We start from the raw sequence: 16,735 nt of genomic DNA on the forward strand, positions 1-16,735 counted from the left end.
GAGGTGTTAACCATGCACATAATTATGTCTATATTTCAAAGCAGAAGGAAAATCATAAAGTCGTGAACTTCGTTCCTGAATGCAGTTGCTATTTTTTGTCGTTTTGTTGTTTTCGTATTTGTTCTATGTTGACAAAAATCATTTTTCACATCCGAGAGTTTTGAAGGAACGTTGGATGATAAAATAGTTTCTCCTGTCAGATCATTTCCTAAGATGGCAGTTGATTCATTGTAACTGGCCCACCGATGGTGGCGTGTTTGTGAATGTTGTGAACTTTGTATAGGATGTATTTACATTAAGTTACGAACTGACGTGGAGGATATCTACAGATTCCACAGAATCCCTCTTTGTCAATTCTCAGGTAATCCTATCCTTCCCCGCTTTTTCCCCCTCCAAACAAAGTTCTTCCACTCAACAATGCCACAAGTACTTGACTCCTGCATGTCGATTATTCGACTTTTTTTGGGGGGGGGGGGGGGGGGGGGGGTCACCTACAAATTCATTCAGCATGTTAACATCAAAGTGTAAAGTAAAGGCTATTTTCTAGAGGACGATTTCGAAGTTTTTGACATAAATTTCTTTCTGAGACACACACACACACACACAAATGAAGGCAAAGATGGAAACAATTCCGTTATGTCATCCAGAAATCTGTTCTTGTTTGCGTGGTATTCATGAACTATTCTCAACTTTTCATAACTTAAAAACTTTGGTTTCTGCATCACTTTCCATACATGCTGGTTTGTTTTGCCATCTGTTTTGTGAATATCATTCACCATATTTTTATTTGTTTAATGTTGTTTCGTTCGTGTCTTTCCCTTGGACTTTAACTTCCTTTCTTTTAATGTAGTTTCTGAGGAAGAAACTATTCCAATGAAAGCTTCAATAGCTCATATCTTTAAAGTGGTGTTTTATGGTGTTCTACTGAAACAGCAACGCTTTACGCCTTGGCAAACACACAAGGGCAGTGGGACCTGCTTTGAAAATATTACAAGCATGTGCTACATTTCTTCAGTTCACAGCTGGCTGGAGTGTTACAGACTGAGTAGTTTTGGACCAAGTAGAAAGGCGGTTATCCGGTCAGTGTGTTCTGCTGTGTTGCATTGCATTGCGCTGCATCACACTGCTGTGCAGTTTCAATGTAAGCATGACTCAACTTGTGTGAATGAAAGAATGAAAAATTGAAATGACATAAGATAGTGGATGAGATGGTTGGAATCTTGAGATTTTTTTTTTTTCCAGAGAGAGAGAGCTGTAACAAATTAACAGATAAGAACATTTTCAATGGTTAAATCACACACCTGCTTGCATACACAGCGTCACATGCATATATGCACACACAGACATACTTTCATTGTTCATCATTATTTATAAGTAATTTACTGATGTTCTTAAAGATAACATTTACGTAGAGAGCAACAACAGTTGAACTTTACAGTTCACACATTCAGTAATTGTATTTACATATATACATTCTGTGCACAGAAGGATGGGGAGTGTAGGAGGGAGTGTTTCGGGGCAGCAGGAGGGAAGAGAGAGGAAGCAGCATCACACAATTTCGATTCATGTAATATTCATCACGTCAAATTCATTTTCATGTCGATTCATCTAATAATCATTATGTAATATTCGTTTTATTGTTGGTTTCTCACATAGGTAACAATGAGAATGACAAGAATTCGGATCCATCAGAAAATCGTATTATGCGTACTGAACGCTCATTCTTGTCAGTGTATTGTACAGCAGCTAGGTAAACTCAAACATACCCTGGCCATCAAAATACCTGAAATTAAATCAAATATTCAAAATAAAACAACAAATCTCTCTCTCTCTCACACACACACACATAGTGGTTCTGGCGCATAGCTAACACCATCAAGCTGGATGAGAAGATAAACGATGACCTCATAATCTAAAGTTGTTGTTGATTGCGGTGATAATATTGGATAATCCTTCAAAACATTAAAAGTGTGACTGTAAGACCTTTTTCTTTCAAATTCCTAGACCTATACTGCTGAGCCTTGGTGAAGTGAGATACGTGTGGCACGAATTTGAAAAGCATAACTTTTTGTGTTCGTGTATGTGGTGCCATTCATTTTGCTGATCAAAAGGAACTGTCCCAAGAGGGGGGAATAAAATATATATATATATATATCATGGTTACTGACATCCTGAACTGAATTCAGTCTTTGTGTAGTGACAGCCCTTCACAGACGAGTATTCTCGTTAGCAGCAGTCAAGAGGTAAAACATTTCCTTTGAACCTATTCCTAATCTGTGATTACATACATGAAAAGGAAACATTTCTTTCATCTATTCTCACCTCTCTGAACAGTAAAATGACATCTCAACAATGTAAGAACAATAAAACCTCATGTCTGTTGAACAAGAAGACTTAAAATGCAAATATTACAACATCAGAATCAACGAACACCTGAAATGTAAATATTACAATATCATGATAAAGCTCATATTGCGCTTGATTGTTCTCATGAAATGTGGGCTGATCCAAATCCAATTCCATGTATATATTGTTATTATTATGTATCATTCTTGGCTTTGGAGTCTAGTATGGTTTTTCATTAATGAGGAAATAAACCAAAGCAAATTCAAAATACCTCAATACATCTGGTAAGTCCCATCACTCGAACACAATGAAAACAAAATGGTAAATAAACAGGTTTTTTTGTTTGTTTGTTTGTTGTTGTTGTTTTTTGTGTGTGTGCGTGTAAAATGACTCATCTTCACTGGCCGTACATGTTATGACAAGGGGGGCGGCAGGACAGGGGAGAGGAGGGAAGAGATCACTGCAATGATTTACTCTCTCCCTGGAGAAAAAAAAATCCATGGAAAGATTAATGGAAATAATTTGGGGGGGGAAAAAAACACCTATCCTCTGTGATGTGAAATGTAGGCGCCCTGACAGGGAAACAGGAGGAAAAGCAAAACACTCCTGGTTCACATGTCAAAACATCTCAACTCCACAACCTCTTCTTGCTGACAAAAAGTCTCAATTCTCACAGCAGGTCAAGGGCATGATAACAAAAATGCAACCTTCACAATGAATGAATAAAACATTTTTCTTCTCATCATTTCAAAAGACAAGCGCACATTCCCATCAAACTGTCAAAGTGCAGTGACACTGACTGGCTGTGCAAAACAGAATATTATCAAACTGACATGAAGATTCTTGTCCTTCTTTTCTTATTTGAATACAAAGTGTGATCTGTTTCAAACAAATTCTATTTACAAAACAAAGTAGAATTATAAGTATAAGAAGTTACCAGTTGCGCAACTTGTACAGGTACTTACATGTCCTTTTTCTTTTCTTTTTTGAACTTACTTCGACTTCTCAGGATACCTCACGTCAGAAGTAAGACCTATGGACATAGATCGTTTTCTTTTCAATCGCCAAAGACGTGGAACAAGCTCCCTGATAACCTCCGTCATTCTGATTCCCTCGCATCTTTTAAATCTCGTCTCAAAACTCACCTTTTCCCTCAGCAATAAGTTCAATTGTGGCAGGTCCACTTCCTTTTTGTTAGGTGTGCTTGACTATGTGTGTATACATATGTATGTGTACATAACTTCATGCATGTATATGAATGTGTATTGTGTGTGCGTGTGTTTATGTAAGTTTGTGCCTGCTTATGTGTGCGTATGTGTTAGGGTAGCTGTTAGATACACATGTATGTTAAAATGTATGTATGCAGTGCGTGCGTGCGTGCGTGCGTGTGTGTGGTCACATTTTGGTGTGTGTATGTAACATAGATATAATGTTTTATATTATCAAAAGCGTTTTTGTAAAGCACCTAGAGCAGATTTCTGGATAGTGTGCTATATAAGTATCCATTATTATTATTATTATTACTTTCAATTTCCATTCTGATAACATTATAGACAATTAACATACATACATATAATTATCAAAAAAGAAAAAGGAAAATGGATAATACAGATGAAACAGGGAGAAAAACAACCGCCACAGTGATATATAAACATAGTATTCTGGGGAAATACTACTGCGAGTACTTAAATCAATTATATGAATAGGTCACTAAAATATACATGAGAACATATAGTTCTACCAAAATGTATCATTTATTTATGTCGACGTATATATACTCTCTTTACTTACTCTGCTTTAGTTAAGATGTATTCTTGTTTTGTACATATCTAACAATGAATTTACACATACTTGTGTGGAATCTTGTGTGGTTTTTCTTACCTTGTCAATACTGGTTGTATTACTTAAGTTACTGTGTTGCATATTTCAATGAAAGTGCAAGTCCTAAAAATGACTGTGCTTTATTTGTTCATGATTGTATTATATAGTGCTGTGTTCAAATTTTATCATTCTATTTGTTTTATTTCTTTATCTATTATTTAATATTCACATCTTCATTATGATATGTGATAATGGTTGGTGCAGCCGTTATCAGTGTGTCCTGATGTGTATGTATGTGGACAGGAGTGTTGGGGGAGTAGGCAAGTTGACTGGGTGTGTATCTCAGAGGGTGGGTTATTCATCATTTGTTTATTATTTATTTAGTACATCATAAGACATGTTTTCTGATGTGGTCTTCATTATTTTATTCATAATGTTAATGCAATAAATAATTATCTCCATCAATGTTTTGAGAAACTGCGCTGTGTTTATCTTACATTTCAGTGTAAATGACATGTCGTTTTTCTTACCTTGTCAATATTCATTTCATTTCTTCAGCTATTGTGTTGCATATTTCCATAAATGTTCATGTTCTAAAAATGATTGTGCTTATGTTTAATTTACAAGTCCTCGAGGCAAAAGCCGAAAGTACTTGTATCTTACTTAAAACCCTTTCGGTGCCAGGAAAATAAGATTTAAGTGAAATCTATTTGCCAGGGTTTTTTCACAAAAAAATGGGTATATATTTTCAAAAAGGTCTGTGCTCTTTGTTGTTGGAGAAAGACCCATAAAAGTATATATTTTCTGAAAGGTAAATGAATAAAGAATACAAAACACATGATGTTTTCCCATTTTATATATTTTCAGTGACATGCTGTTGTTTTGAAATTAGTGTGGGTTTGTGTTTTTTGGTCACATTTTCAACTAGTTCATTACAAACATTAGTCAGGTAATTTGCACTAAAATGTGATATTTTCTAGACAAATGGATAATACATGCACACACAAATTATACCAGAACCACCACAAAAAAAAGAAAAAAAAGAAGACATTCATAATGCATAGCGACCTCTCCAAGTGATAATATGGATGTGATGCCACACCCCCTCGGTCTCCACCCCCCTCCACTTCACCACTCTCACACACTGTCACATCACCCAGTTCTCACCAGATCGTGTTGGCTGAGTGCCAAGAAAATCGCTCACACTGTGTCCTGCTAAAAATTCGGTTACTTTGTGTCGGCTGCTACGGCTGTAAAGTCTACATCACTCACTGATAGTCGTGTCTTGGCCAGTCTCTTCATTGCTCGCTTTATTTTCTATCAAATCATACTACAAAAGTTCATCAGTCTTCTCCTTCGAATTCATACTGCAATTCTTTCTGAGCATCAACTAAAGAAAGCAATCTTGGCTGGTTTCATGCAACAACGATCGCATGTCTTAAGCACGGGGTCTGACATTTTATTGAGCAAGTGAGGAGAGGAGCCAGGCAAACTGCGACAATAATCCAACCAAAACATTCAAATAAAGGACTGCCTCATGACGTAGATGGGGTTTCTAGCTATGAATAGAATCTAGAAAGATTTCCCCAAGCTAAAGCTACCAGCATTTTTGTCAACAAACTCAATGCAAAATCGTTAAAAGTCAGAATATTTCAATGACGAGTTATCTCATCACTGTGGCAGCGAAGCATACATGCTTGCACTGACGAGTTATCTCGTCATATAGGCAGCCTAGGGGTTAATAATCCAGTCTTGAGTCTCAAGTCTGTTGAAATATGTACCATTATTTCACAAACACCAACAATAAAGTTGTGGCTTATCATGATAATCCAGTCTTAAGTCTTGAGTGTCAAAATTTGCACCATTATTTCACACACACCAAAAAACAAAATAAGACAAAACAAGAAGTCTTAAGATTCCAACTCAATCATTTGAGTAGCATTTACTTTTTTTAAAAAAACTATTATATGTTCAGTGAATTTTAAGTTCATACAGATAGTACATTGTGTCTTCTGCAAATCTTCTAGGCTTAACCAAAAATGTTTAGACAGATGGCATCACCAGAAAATATGCTAGATGCTATCTTAAACTTCTAATTTATCTAAACAAAGTCAGTTTTATTATGATCATTATTATTATTATTATTATCAATACCATTATTATTACTGTTCCTTTTACTACTATAGTTCCTTCAATGATACTGAGTAATATGCCAAGTTGCAGCCTTAGTTGTTTTGTTTTTTCTTGTATTTTTTAAATTCTATTATAAACCTTTTCCCAACATATATTTTTTTCCCAATTTCTCAGTCAGACCACTTGTGACAAGAATTGGAATGTGTATTATCAGATACTATTACAAGTGTATTACTTTTAATACTCCTGGTATATCATGTGTATTCTGGTTTGTTGGTACATAAAGTTCTACCTCTTGTATGTATTTCCAGACTGCTCTCAAGCAACAGTTCTACGCTACAACAAAAAGTACATTCATTTCACACTTTCTAATAAATTCATTTTGCATGCGAAATCCTCTGTTGTTATTCAAGAGTGTGTAACACAGTAAAATTCCTTTGTTAATCCAACATCCATAATTCATCATACTACTTCCTATCCTGGATTTACCATTGAGGAAAAATGGTTCTGACTCGAGATCCAAATCTAATCTGGGTTTCTATTTACAACACATTCCTCTATAGATGTGCCATAAAAAAGGAACATTTCAGCTGCAATATTCTTCCATTTGTGATTTGCAGTTTTGTACTTTCTCACCAGCAAAGTGAGAGCTGAATGATCAGTGGTTTCTCCATTGCAATGGGAAGTTATTTACAGTTTAGTCTTTTATGAAGGACTATGATTCTCAATCTTGGAGGCAAGATTACAATGCATTTTAGTGCTGCAGCCTTGGGGGCTAGTTGGCCTTTAGAAACCATCCCAACGCCGACTATCCTAAAACCCTCTTGGCCAAGAGAGTGGGGATGTAACTTGGGCAAGACACTCTCCACTGTAATCAAATTCTAGCCCAGACAGTCAGGACGGCAGCTGCCTCCTCTGCCTTTCTGATGGTCATAGTCAGACAAGAATGACTATCATACTTTCTCAACCAAGTTAGTTTTAGTGCTTCAATGTATTTCCTTCTATCTGTTATATTTTAAACCTCTTCCTTTGATGCTTTTGGTTGCCGTCTTTCTACTTAATTTATCCCTCTTTTACCATTCCAAACAAACAGAAAATACATTTTCTGATAAACATTAACAAAATCTTTGGGGGGATTTGGAAGCAAAATCATTAGGTGAATTAGTTTGGGCAAGATCAGAGATTTTAATATTACGAAACATCACAAGGGTGTATTGTTTCTTTTCATCCATATTTTCAATAATGCCTTATTTCAGAGAACTTCTCTGCATAAAAAACAACAGAAACAATGAAGTAAAACAAGGCCATCAAAGCCGTCATTACTTAATATTCAGTAAACATAACAAAGCCACATTTAATAAAGCTGAAAGTACACTTAACATTTAACATTTCTGTACATCAAAAACAAACAAAAGCAGGTACAACATTACATGGTATATGGGACACTCTAAAAGCAACACCAAATACAGCAGCCTTCATCTTGGAATACAATACGGTGAAACTGCAGAGACGAATGCTGCGATCACATTCAAAAGGGCGGACGAGGCATATAGGGGTGGTGACCAGGCGGGGGGACGTCATGAGGTCTGGGCGGGGGCAACCAGGACCCAGCTCCCCCATACGGTGAAGGTCCTTCTCCCATGCCATCCCCAGGGCCCGGCATCCACCCCATTCCTTCTCCCCGCCTCCCCATCCCTGGTCCCCCCCTCCCCTCATGTTCCCAGTTCTGAGGCATACCACGACCTGGTCCCATGTCTCTTTCGTCTCCACCACCTCTGCCATAATCAGGCCCTTCATACCTCAACGGACCCCTGGGTGGGTCAGCATCATAGGGGGCATCCAAACCTCGTTGTCCGTGGTTCCAATCCTGAACCTTTGGACCTCCCCAAGGCTCCCCTGATCTCCCAGGCTGGTCTGGCCAAAGGGGCCGCTCCAGCCCTCCTCGGTCCAGCCCTGGTCGATCAAAGCCTTGACGACCCAGATCTGGGCGGTCCATGCCTGGGCGATCTGTTCCCTGGTGATCCACAATGGGACGATCCATTCCAAAGCGATCCATTCCTGGACGATCCCCGACAAATGGATCCATTCCAGGACGATCAAACCCACGCTGATCCATTCCAGGACGATCTGGCATAGGACGATCCATTCCAGGACGATCCATCCCAGGTCGATCCATCCCAGGACGATCCATCCCAGGTCGATCCATCCCAGGACGATCCATCCCAGGTCGATCCATCCCAGGTCGATCCATTCCAGGACGATCCATCCCAGGACGATCCATCCCAGGACGTTCCATTCCAGAACGATCCATTCCAAGTCGATCCATTCCAGGACGATCCATCCCAGGACGACCAATTCCTGGGCGATCCATTCCTGGATGGTCTATTCCTGGACGTTCCATCCCAGGACGACCCATTCCAGGATGGTCCATCCCAGGACGATCCATCCCAGGACGATCCATTCCAGGACGGTCCATTCCAGGATGGTCCATTCCTGGACGTTCTATCCCGGGACGATCCAGTCTTGGACGGTCCATTCCAGGACCTGAACGTTCTGGTCCAGGGTGATCCATTCTTGAATGATCCATTCCAGGATGTTCCATTCTGGGATGATCCATTCCAGGATGATCTCTGGGATGATCCATTCCAGGACGATCCATTCCTAAACGATCACCTTCCATCTGATCTAAGCCAGATCCAGGTGATTTTCTGGGCCATTCCTTTGCTGGTGTAGGTTTGCGAAGGGCAGACTTGAGTGGCTGCCTTTTCAGCTCAGCATCTGGATTTTCCAGAAGCATTGTCCCTCCCAAGCCCACCTGTCGGCCAGCTACATCATCATGGGTTTGGCGTGGGCCCATTGTATCTTCCCTCTGCCTGTAAAGGCCACAAAGAAAAAGATCATCACCAGAAAAATCCAAACCAACGCTTCTTTTTTTTATTCATTTTAGAAAGTAGCCAAACATCAAGGCCCACATTAAAATGATAAAAACAGAGCCTTTCAATCTCAAACAGAAGAGTTTTTAAGTACTTGCAATCCAATATGAACTTAAGTGAGCAGTGCTAAAAACAAATGAAATAAAAGCTATTCATAGTCAATAAAAGAAATATAATGAAATCAATATAAAAAAAAAAATTAAAAACCAGCAAATTAATAATTATGTAGAAACAGCCCAGGCTGATTTTTTTTCCTGCTGTGGTTAACCATTATCTCAGCCTGTTGAAAAGTTCAAAGTTTTTTCTTTCAAAGCCAAGTGCTTATATTAAATAAGACATGTGTATTCCCTTCTTCTTTGCTTCTACATTGTCTTGATCCTTCCTGTTGTTTTTGCACTGAGAGAAAAATCATTCAGACACTGACAAAAGTAAACTTCATATTCTATGACCGATACCCACAACAGAATCACAAACAGATGACAACTTTTAATCAGACTCAGAGTTATTGACAACATTTACTGCTTGATCAAAAATATAACTGGTCATCAAAATTCAGGCTGCAAACAGGACACCGCAATGGAAGAGATGAAGGACCAGTAATGAACTTTATATCAAACTCGTTTCAGAGAATTTCCTAGTGCATCATTATCTAAAGCAGTTGTTTGGGTTGGGTTTTTTTTAATATTTCCATGCATGAACAGAACACATGGACAAGACTGGGTTTCCAAAGGTCAGTCTTTCACATTATTCTGTTAAAAAAAGTGTGTTACCTTGCAAAAGGTCGGCCTCCTGTGTCTATTGGTCTGTTATCTTCCATGCCCTGAAAATACAAAAATGTACACATTGTTATAAATGCAAAATACCTATATTTTTGTGTGTGTCCTTTCAACCTTACTGCCAAGCAAAGAGCTCATAGCATACTGTAACTGTGGAACAAGGTGAGTAATTAAGCTTTAAATTGCAATCAAAATTTACAGACACTAAGATACTATAAATGTGGGATGAGTAAAAAAAAAATGAAACATAATTTTTGGCAGACATTTTGTACATGAAATATTCTGTGTGCTTCTGTGCAAGGTGTTACAATAAGTAAGTGTGTATATGTATGGAAGTGTGCAAGTGTTTTTGTTCATGCAAGCTATTCATATATCGGGTGTCCCCAAAAAAGTGAACCGCTTTTTGACAAGCATTTTCTCAGTGATTGAGTAACCTTAGGGTATCATTAACAAGTCTGCAAAATATCTAAAAGTTCGGACACAAATTATGCGAGTATTGTCAAATAACAGTAACAGTAACAGTTTAACAGTTTTACCAGGAATAAAAAATTATCACAAGTGAAACAATGAACTCTCTGTGAAATCTGTACAGTGTGCATATATACTGTGACAGGTATTGGTTGCAGTAAGTTGCCTTGTGCATGTACATTACACACATATCATGTGTCCCCCCAAAAGTGAACCACTTTTTGACAAGTATTTTCTCAGTGATAGAGAAACCAAATTCATTGAAAATTTTCAAACAGTAACCTTAGGGTATCATCAACAAGTCTGCAAAATATCTAAAAGTTCGGACACAAATTATGCGAGTATTGTCAAATTCAAAACAGCATGTCAAAAAATCCAATATCAGAGCTGTGCAATGTGACCTTTATCATGTTCATGCCAGCTGCCAGGTGTTGCCATCTGTCAATCAATGTCAGTCTAAAAATAACCTGTCTGGGTGTCAAGTCTATTGATTTTTTTTTTTTTTTTTTTTTTTTTTTTAAATTGTCGTCTGTATCCAAAATCAGTTCTGTCCAAAGTTTCAGTTTGGAAGGACCCAAGACTGCATGTTCGGAGGAGAACAAGGACCATGTTTGAGAAGTGATTCAATCCCAGGAGAAGCCAGGGACCCACAAATCTGTTAGAGAAGTTGCAAGCGATTTACAAGTAAGCAAGTCTTCTGTGCAAAGAATGGCGAAAGAATTTTACGTGCTACTGACCCTGTAGTGCGTATTTTAGCGATAAGTCTATTTCAGTACAGTGACATGACCACCCCTTGCCAGGAAATTCCTTTACGATCCTTCTTCCACCCCATTCTTTCTCCTTGAAGCAGTTTTCAATGGTAACATTATCACTTTCACTCAAAGGCATGGTTGATCTTTCCAAACTGAAACTTTGGACAGAACTGATTTTGGATACAAATGACAATAAAAAATTTTTTTTAAATCAATAGACTTGACACCCAGACAGGCTATTTTTAGACTGACACTGATTGACAGATGCCAACACCTGGCAGCTGGCATGAACAAGATGAAGGTCACATTGCACAGCTCTGATATTGATTTTTTTTTACATCCTGTTTTGAATTTGACAATACTCACATAATTTGTGTCCGAACTTTTAGATATTTTGCAGACTTGTTGAGGATACCCTAAGGTTACTGTTTGGAAATTTTCAATGAATTCGGTTTCTCTATCACTGAGAAAATACTTGTCAAAAAGTGGTTCACTTTTTGGGGGACACCTGATATGTGTGTAATGTACATGCACAAGGCAACTAACTGCAACCAATACCTGTCACAGAATGTATGCACACTGTACAGATTTCACAGAGAGTTCATTTTTTCATTTGTGATAATTTTTTTTCCCTGGTAAAACTGTTAAACTGTTACTGAACATATTTTTGTTGTGCTTTTATTTTCCTATTATCCTTTTATTTCATTCTGATTTACTTCATTTTATTTGTTCATTTATCTTCACTTCAAATAAGGTCTCACTGCCTGATCAGCACGTTAGGTTATGCTACTCGTTTTTTCTTTCTTTTTTTTTTCTTTTTTAACAGATGTGGTGCACCATATATGGATCTGTCCGCAAAGCCTGAAACTTCAGTGAAAATGAAACTGGCACTCTGAATTTCTCATGTGCAGTAGAAAATGTGCAGTAAAAAAAAAATGTTAGAAAATATATGAAAAATTTCTGTCCTGAAAGAGTATCCTTGCGACTGACCTGGCTTCTGGAACTAGGAATCTTGAATTCCAGGTTCGCCAAGTGTTTGGCAGCCTCCTGTCTCATGTTCATCAAATCGTTGGTCCCTGAGCCTTCATGCTCATCTCCTGCACAAGAAAATATGACCCTTACAACTTGGACAACCTGCAAACTATCCAACATTTTTACACTTCATAGCATCATTTTAAAATGGTACATCTTCAAATTCTTTGTACCCCAAATATAATCATTTGCAGCCTAATCATTTTTTTTAATCTGTATTACAAAATATAAGAAAAAGACAAAAACAGGCAGAGAATGAAAGAAGTAATGAAACAGAAATTTATCATAGGCATAAACACTAGTAATACTTGGATAATAATCAAAACATTACTCACATGAAATGATGCCTCTTCAAAAAATAAAGCCCCAACTATCTTCTTTTTTTTCTTATTGAAAAGGAAATCAAACATTTTCAGCATCAGGGATGACTGGACACAACTGACCATTCATAATAAATAAAATCAAAAAACAAAATAGAGATAGGAAAAAGACTCCATCCCCCCACACACCCCCAAAAGAAGAAAATAACAGAAAACACAAACACACAAAAATGCACACAAACACACAAACACCAAACGCATGCATGCAAAAACAAAGTAACTCACGAGATGCTGCGTATGAGCCACTCCTGGATGGGTAAAACATGGGTGACAACCTTGACGGATTGTCTCTCCTCCACCAGTCTGACGTGTTGTTGCCTTGCCTAGAACTGGGCACATCTCTCTCCCGCAGACTGTCCCGGCTGTCACCTGGAGGTGGATTCCCATCTTTGGGCCTGTACGCATCTTGCTTCCCAAATGCTTTGAGAGCATCTTGCCTCAACGCTGCCTCTCGAAGGGCATCCTCATCTTCCCGGCTCTGCAGTCTCCTTTCACTGGACATGCGCGTGGACTCTGGGTCTGATTTTTCAGCAGTGGCAGCCAGCAAGAGGTCAAGGCCAGGAATGCTCATGATGTTCTTGGCGGATGGAAACAATTCAGGTTTGGTGGCCGGGCTGGAAAATGCGGCAGGGAACAATCCCTGCTTGGAAGTGGTGGTGGTGGTCTGCGGAGACGTGTCAGTGGAGGTAAAGCCAGTCCAGCCCCCTCTGTCTGTTGATCCTCTCCCAGTCCTTTCAGATTTCTGGTTCTCCTCGCTCTCTGCAGGCCTGTGGGGACTGTGGCTGGGCCGAGAAGCCAGCGCCTTGGTAATGTGTTTATGCAGGATCACAGCCTGCTGATCCAGGCTCTGGCTAGACTTGATCGTGCTCTGTCCCTGATCTGCACCACGACCAGACCGCACAGGGCTCTGGGTGAATCTCTCCAAACTGTAACCTGGTCTGCCTCCAGCTGCACCTTTGTTGCCTGTATGTGACTGTGCCTCTGGACTTCGTTCTGACCTCCCTTGATACTGCTGCCTTGTCTGACTCTGATCTACCGCACTTCTATGGACATCTCTACCAGGACTGGGATTCCTCTGACCTGAACTTGCAGACTGTCTTTCCACACTGCGGCCTATTTTGGGTGGGGGTCCTTTTCTCTGAGGGCTGTGACTCCGCCTTCTAGGGCTATGACCTCTCTGATTTTGTCTATCCACATTGAGACCTCTACGTCCAGGACTGCGACTCAATCTCCCTTGACTGATAGGGCTGTAGCTTCTGTGGTCTGGTCTACCTGGGCTCTGACTGCGTTTTCTTTGCCTTGGAGGGCTGCGTCCTCTTCTGGCGGGGCCCTGTCTCCCTGGGCTGGCACTGAATCTCCCTTGACTGACAGGACTTGTACCTTGCCTTCCCTGCCTTCTAGGACCATGAATGGATCGTCGTGGACTTCGGCTTTTTCGTTCTAGACTTACTGGGCTGAATGACTGTCCTGATCCCCGAGGAGGACTTCTGCTGTACCGCCGCTGTCCATGTCTAACAGGACTTCTGTTTCTCTTGTTGGAGGATATCCTGGTGGGACTAATACTGCGGTGACGGGCTCTTACTGGGCTCCTGCTGCTGTGACGCTTTCCTGGACTGTGGCTTCCATGAAGACCAGGCCTTGGGCTCAATGACCGACGTGGACGGAACTGACCCCCACCGCGCTCTGGTCCAGATCTTTTAATATCTCTGTCTCTCAAATCCCCCCAGTCTTTACGCACCATCCGGCCACGTTCCCACGGACCTGTCGTATGATCTTCATCCCACTCTGGAGATATAGCTTCTGTGCCCTGCAACTCTTTATCTCTGTATTGGAACCCTTGGCCTTGTGGTTTTACCCAGTTCATGGAATTTGGTGGCTCTGGAATCTGCATCTGACTGTTCCCCGCAGGCATGCCTGAGGCAATAGTTGTCCAGGCTGGTGGAGGGACAGGTGGGAGAGCTGGAGGAGGGACAGTGTAGGCTCCAGGTATGACAGGCGGCAATATGGGTGGTGGGATACTGGTGGGCACAGGGAAACTCCCAAATCCAGGGGGTAAAGGAGGGGGTGGCTGGTCTAGTCTGGGTCGTTTGGCATCTGGCTGGTCTGGCATGACAGGCACTCTGCCCTTCTTGATCTGTGCGCTTGTGCCAGTAGCAGCTGACAAGGTGCGTTTGTTCAGGACTGGGATCTGGTACACCACAGGTGATTCTTGACCACCTGATCCTTTGGACTGATCTCTGTGTGACATTGTGTCCTTTGATGGTTCTTTTCCTGCCAACAAAAATTGCTTTTGAGTGTGTGGGGGGGTGGGGAGGTGCAAAGGGAGGGGTGGGGGGTGGTGGTGGTACGTATGTCGGTGTTTTGTCTGTGTGTGCATGTGCATGTAAACATGGGAGTGAGGGATGGGGGATTATAGCATGTTGTAGTCTCAAATACTTTTCAGCTGTACGTGTTGTGCTTTGATGTTTTTCTTTCTTGAAAATTTTCCTTTGAGCTTTTAAACAATGGTTGACATGAACATAGTAGTCTAGGAGGGGCTATAGGTTAGTCGTTTATTTCCTTTACCTACCTGTTAACAACCAGACTAGCATTTGATTTTGAATGAGCCAAAAGGAAGTTTTTCCTGGTTTGAAGTAGACAATAAGGTCTTTTAATTTGATTAGATTTGAAAAATCCAAACAATTTCAGACAGCAATCCACATAAAGACAACCATCTCACACCATATCAACTCATCTAAAACTCTTTGCCAGTCAGTTCACAAATTCAGGAAAAAAAAAAAAAATTAATAACAGACTGAAATCCTCTTATGCTGAATTTTTCTATGTCTTCAACAGAGCCAGCTTTTAATATGCATCGCTAGTCATGTGCAGACAACTCTTGATTTGTGTGTGCATGTGCGTGTGTGTGTGTGTGTGTGTGTCTGTCTGTCTGTATGGGTGCATATCTTGGTGTGTTCATGACCGTTGTTAGCATACATGTTGGGAAAGGAAGCTAGTCATCACCAGAGTTAAGGTTTAGTTCAGGACAATATTGGTCATTTGACCTGTTCACCAAAAAATCAATAAGTCAATTTATGGATCAGGAAAAACAAACTTTATTCTTGCCCCCCGCACTCCCATCAGTCACCCTAAATCCCAATTCGTTTTATTTCTTTTTATGTACTTTGTCCATGAAACAATGACTTCTGCTGACTGCTCTGGTTAGTCAATGTTCACATGATGGTCCAGTATAAAAGAAAAAGTAGAAACAAAAGCAAACATTACAACTGAAAGACATCAGATCTACACTGTCACTGTCATCTGAGTTGGTCAAATACCACTGTCTTTGGAAAGCACTTTCCTCTGTGGTAATCCAAATCATCACAGCTGCAAAATCAAACAATACAACTGAAAGACATCAGATCTACACTGTCACTGTCATTTGAGTTGGTCTAATACCATTGTCCTAGGAAAGCATTTTCCTCTGTGGTAATCCAAATCATCACAGAAATCAGAAAAGGTCTCTAAAATTTCCTTTAGTATCATGCCAGCATAGTGTGTGGACATGTTTAATTCTGTTCTGTGAATACACAGGAAAATAGTTGTCTTTGTCAGTATCTGTATTTTGGGTTATGGAAACAAACATGCCCCGACAACAAAAAATGGCTGCTCAAATGAGAAAATAAGAGTGCTTGCACACATCTTGATCAAACCTTGATTTGACTCTGCATAACATCAATCAAATGTATGTGCAAGTTGTCCACAAATGTGGAAGAAATCTCTAAAATTCAGACTCAACACCTGTGCAGAATGGAAGAGATTGCAGCTGTTCTGAACATTAATTCAATCTTTCTCAACATTAGGCAGCGCTTTCTGCGGCATGCTCAACAATAAAGATGATTTCTGACAACAAAATGCAAGTTTTGATTTTGTTCACAAAGTTCATCTGCTAGATGTCGAACAGCAAAGCAACAACAGAAAAGATTATTAGATTTTTCAAAGTCTGAAACTGCAATCATGGCTGTTCTGCAGGAGAATAAAAGAAAACTAAAATAGCCCTTTAACTTAGCTTAAGCATGATCTGAGTTTACAAAAAAACATAAATGAGTCAAATG

General features: G+C 39.9%; 1 protein-coding gene across 1 annotated transcript in view; it reads right to left on the reverse strand.

Moving 5' to 3' along the window:
* Positions 1–1,349: 1,349 nt before the first annotated feature.
* The window catches only part of LOC143292370 (uncharacterized), a 40,070-nt gene continuing 24,684 nt past the window's right edge, over positions 1,350–16,735 (reverse strand). The window contains exons 8-11 of the mRNA XM_076602580.1: positions 12,867–14,912; positions 12,220–12,326; positions 10,004–10,053; positions 1,350–9,173 (exon numbers count right to left, since the gene is read on the reverse strand). Of these exons, the coding sequence (XP_076458695.1) occupies positions 7,829–9,173; positions 10,004–10,053; positions 12,220–12,326; positions 12,867–14,912 (3,548 nt within the window). The 3' untranslated portion in view covers positions 1,350–7,828. The remainder of the gene's footprint in view (positions 9,174–10,003; positions 10,054–12,219; positions 12,327–12,866; positions 14,913–16,735) is intronic.

The sequence above is a fragment of the Babylonia areolata genome, chromosome 18 (assembly GCF_041734735.1).
Source record: "Babylonia areolata isolate BAREFJ2019XMU chromosome 18, ASM4173473v1, whole genome shotgun sequence".
In the NCBI taxonomy this organism is placed as follows: domain Eukaryota; kingdom Metazoa; phylum Mollusca; class Gastropoda; order Neogastropoda; family Buccinidae; genus Babylonia; species Babylonia areolata.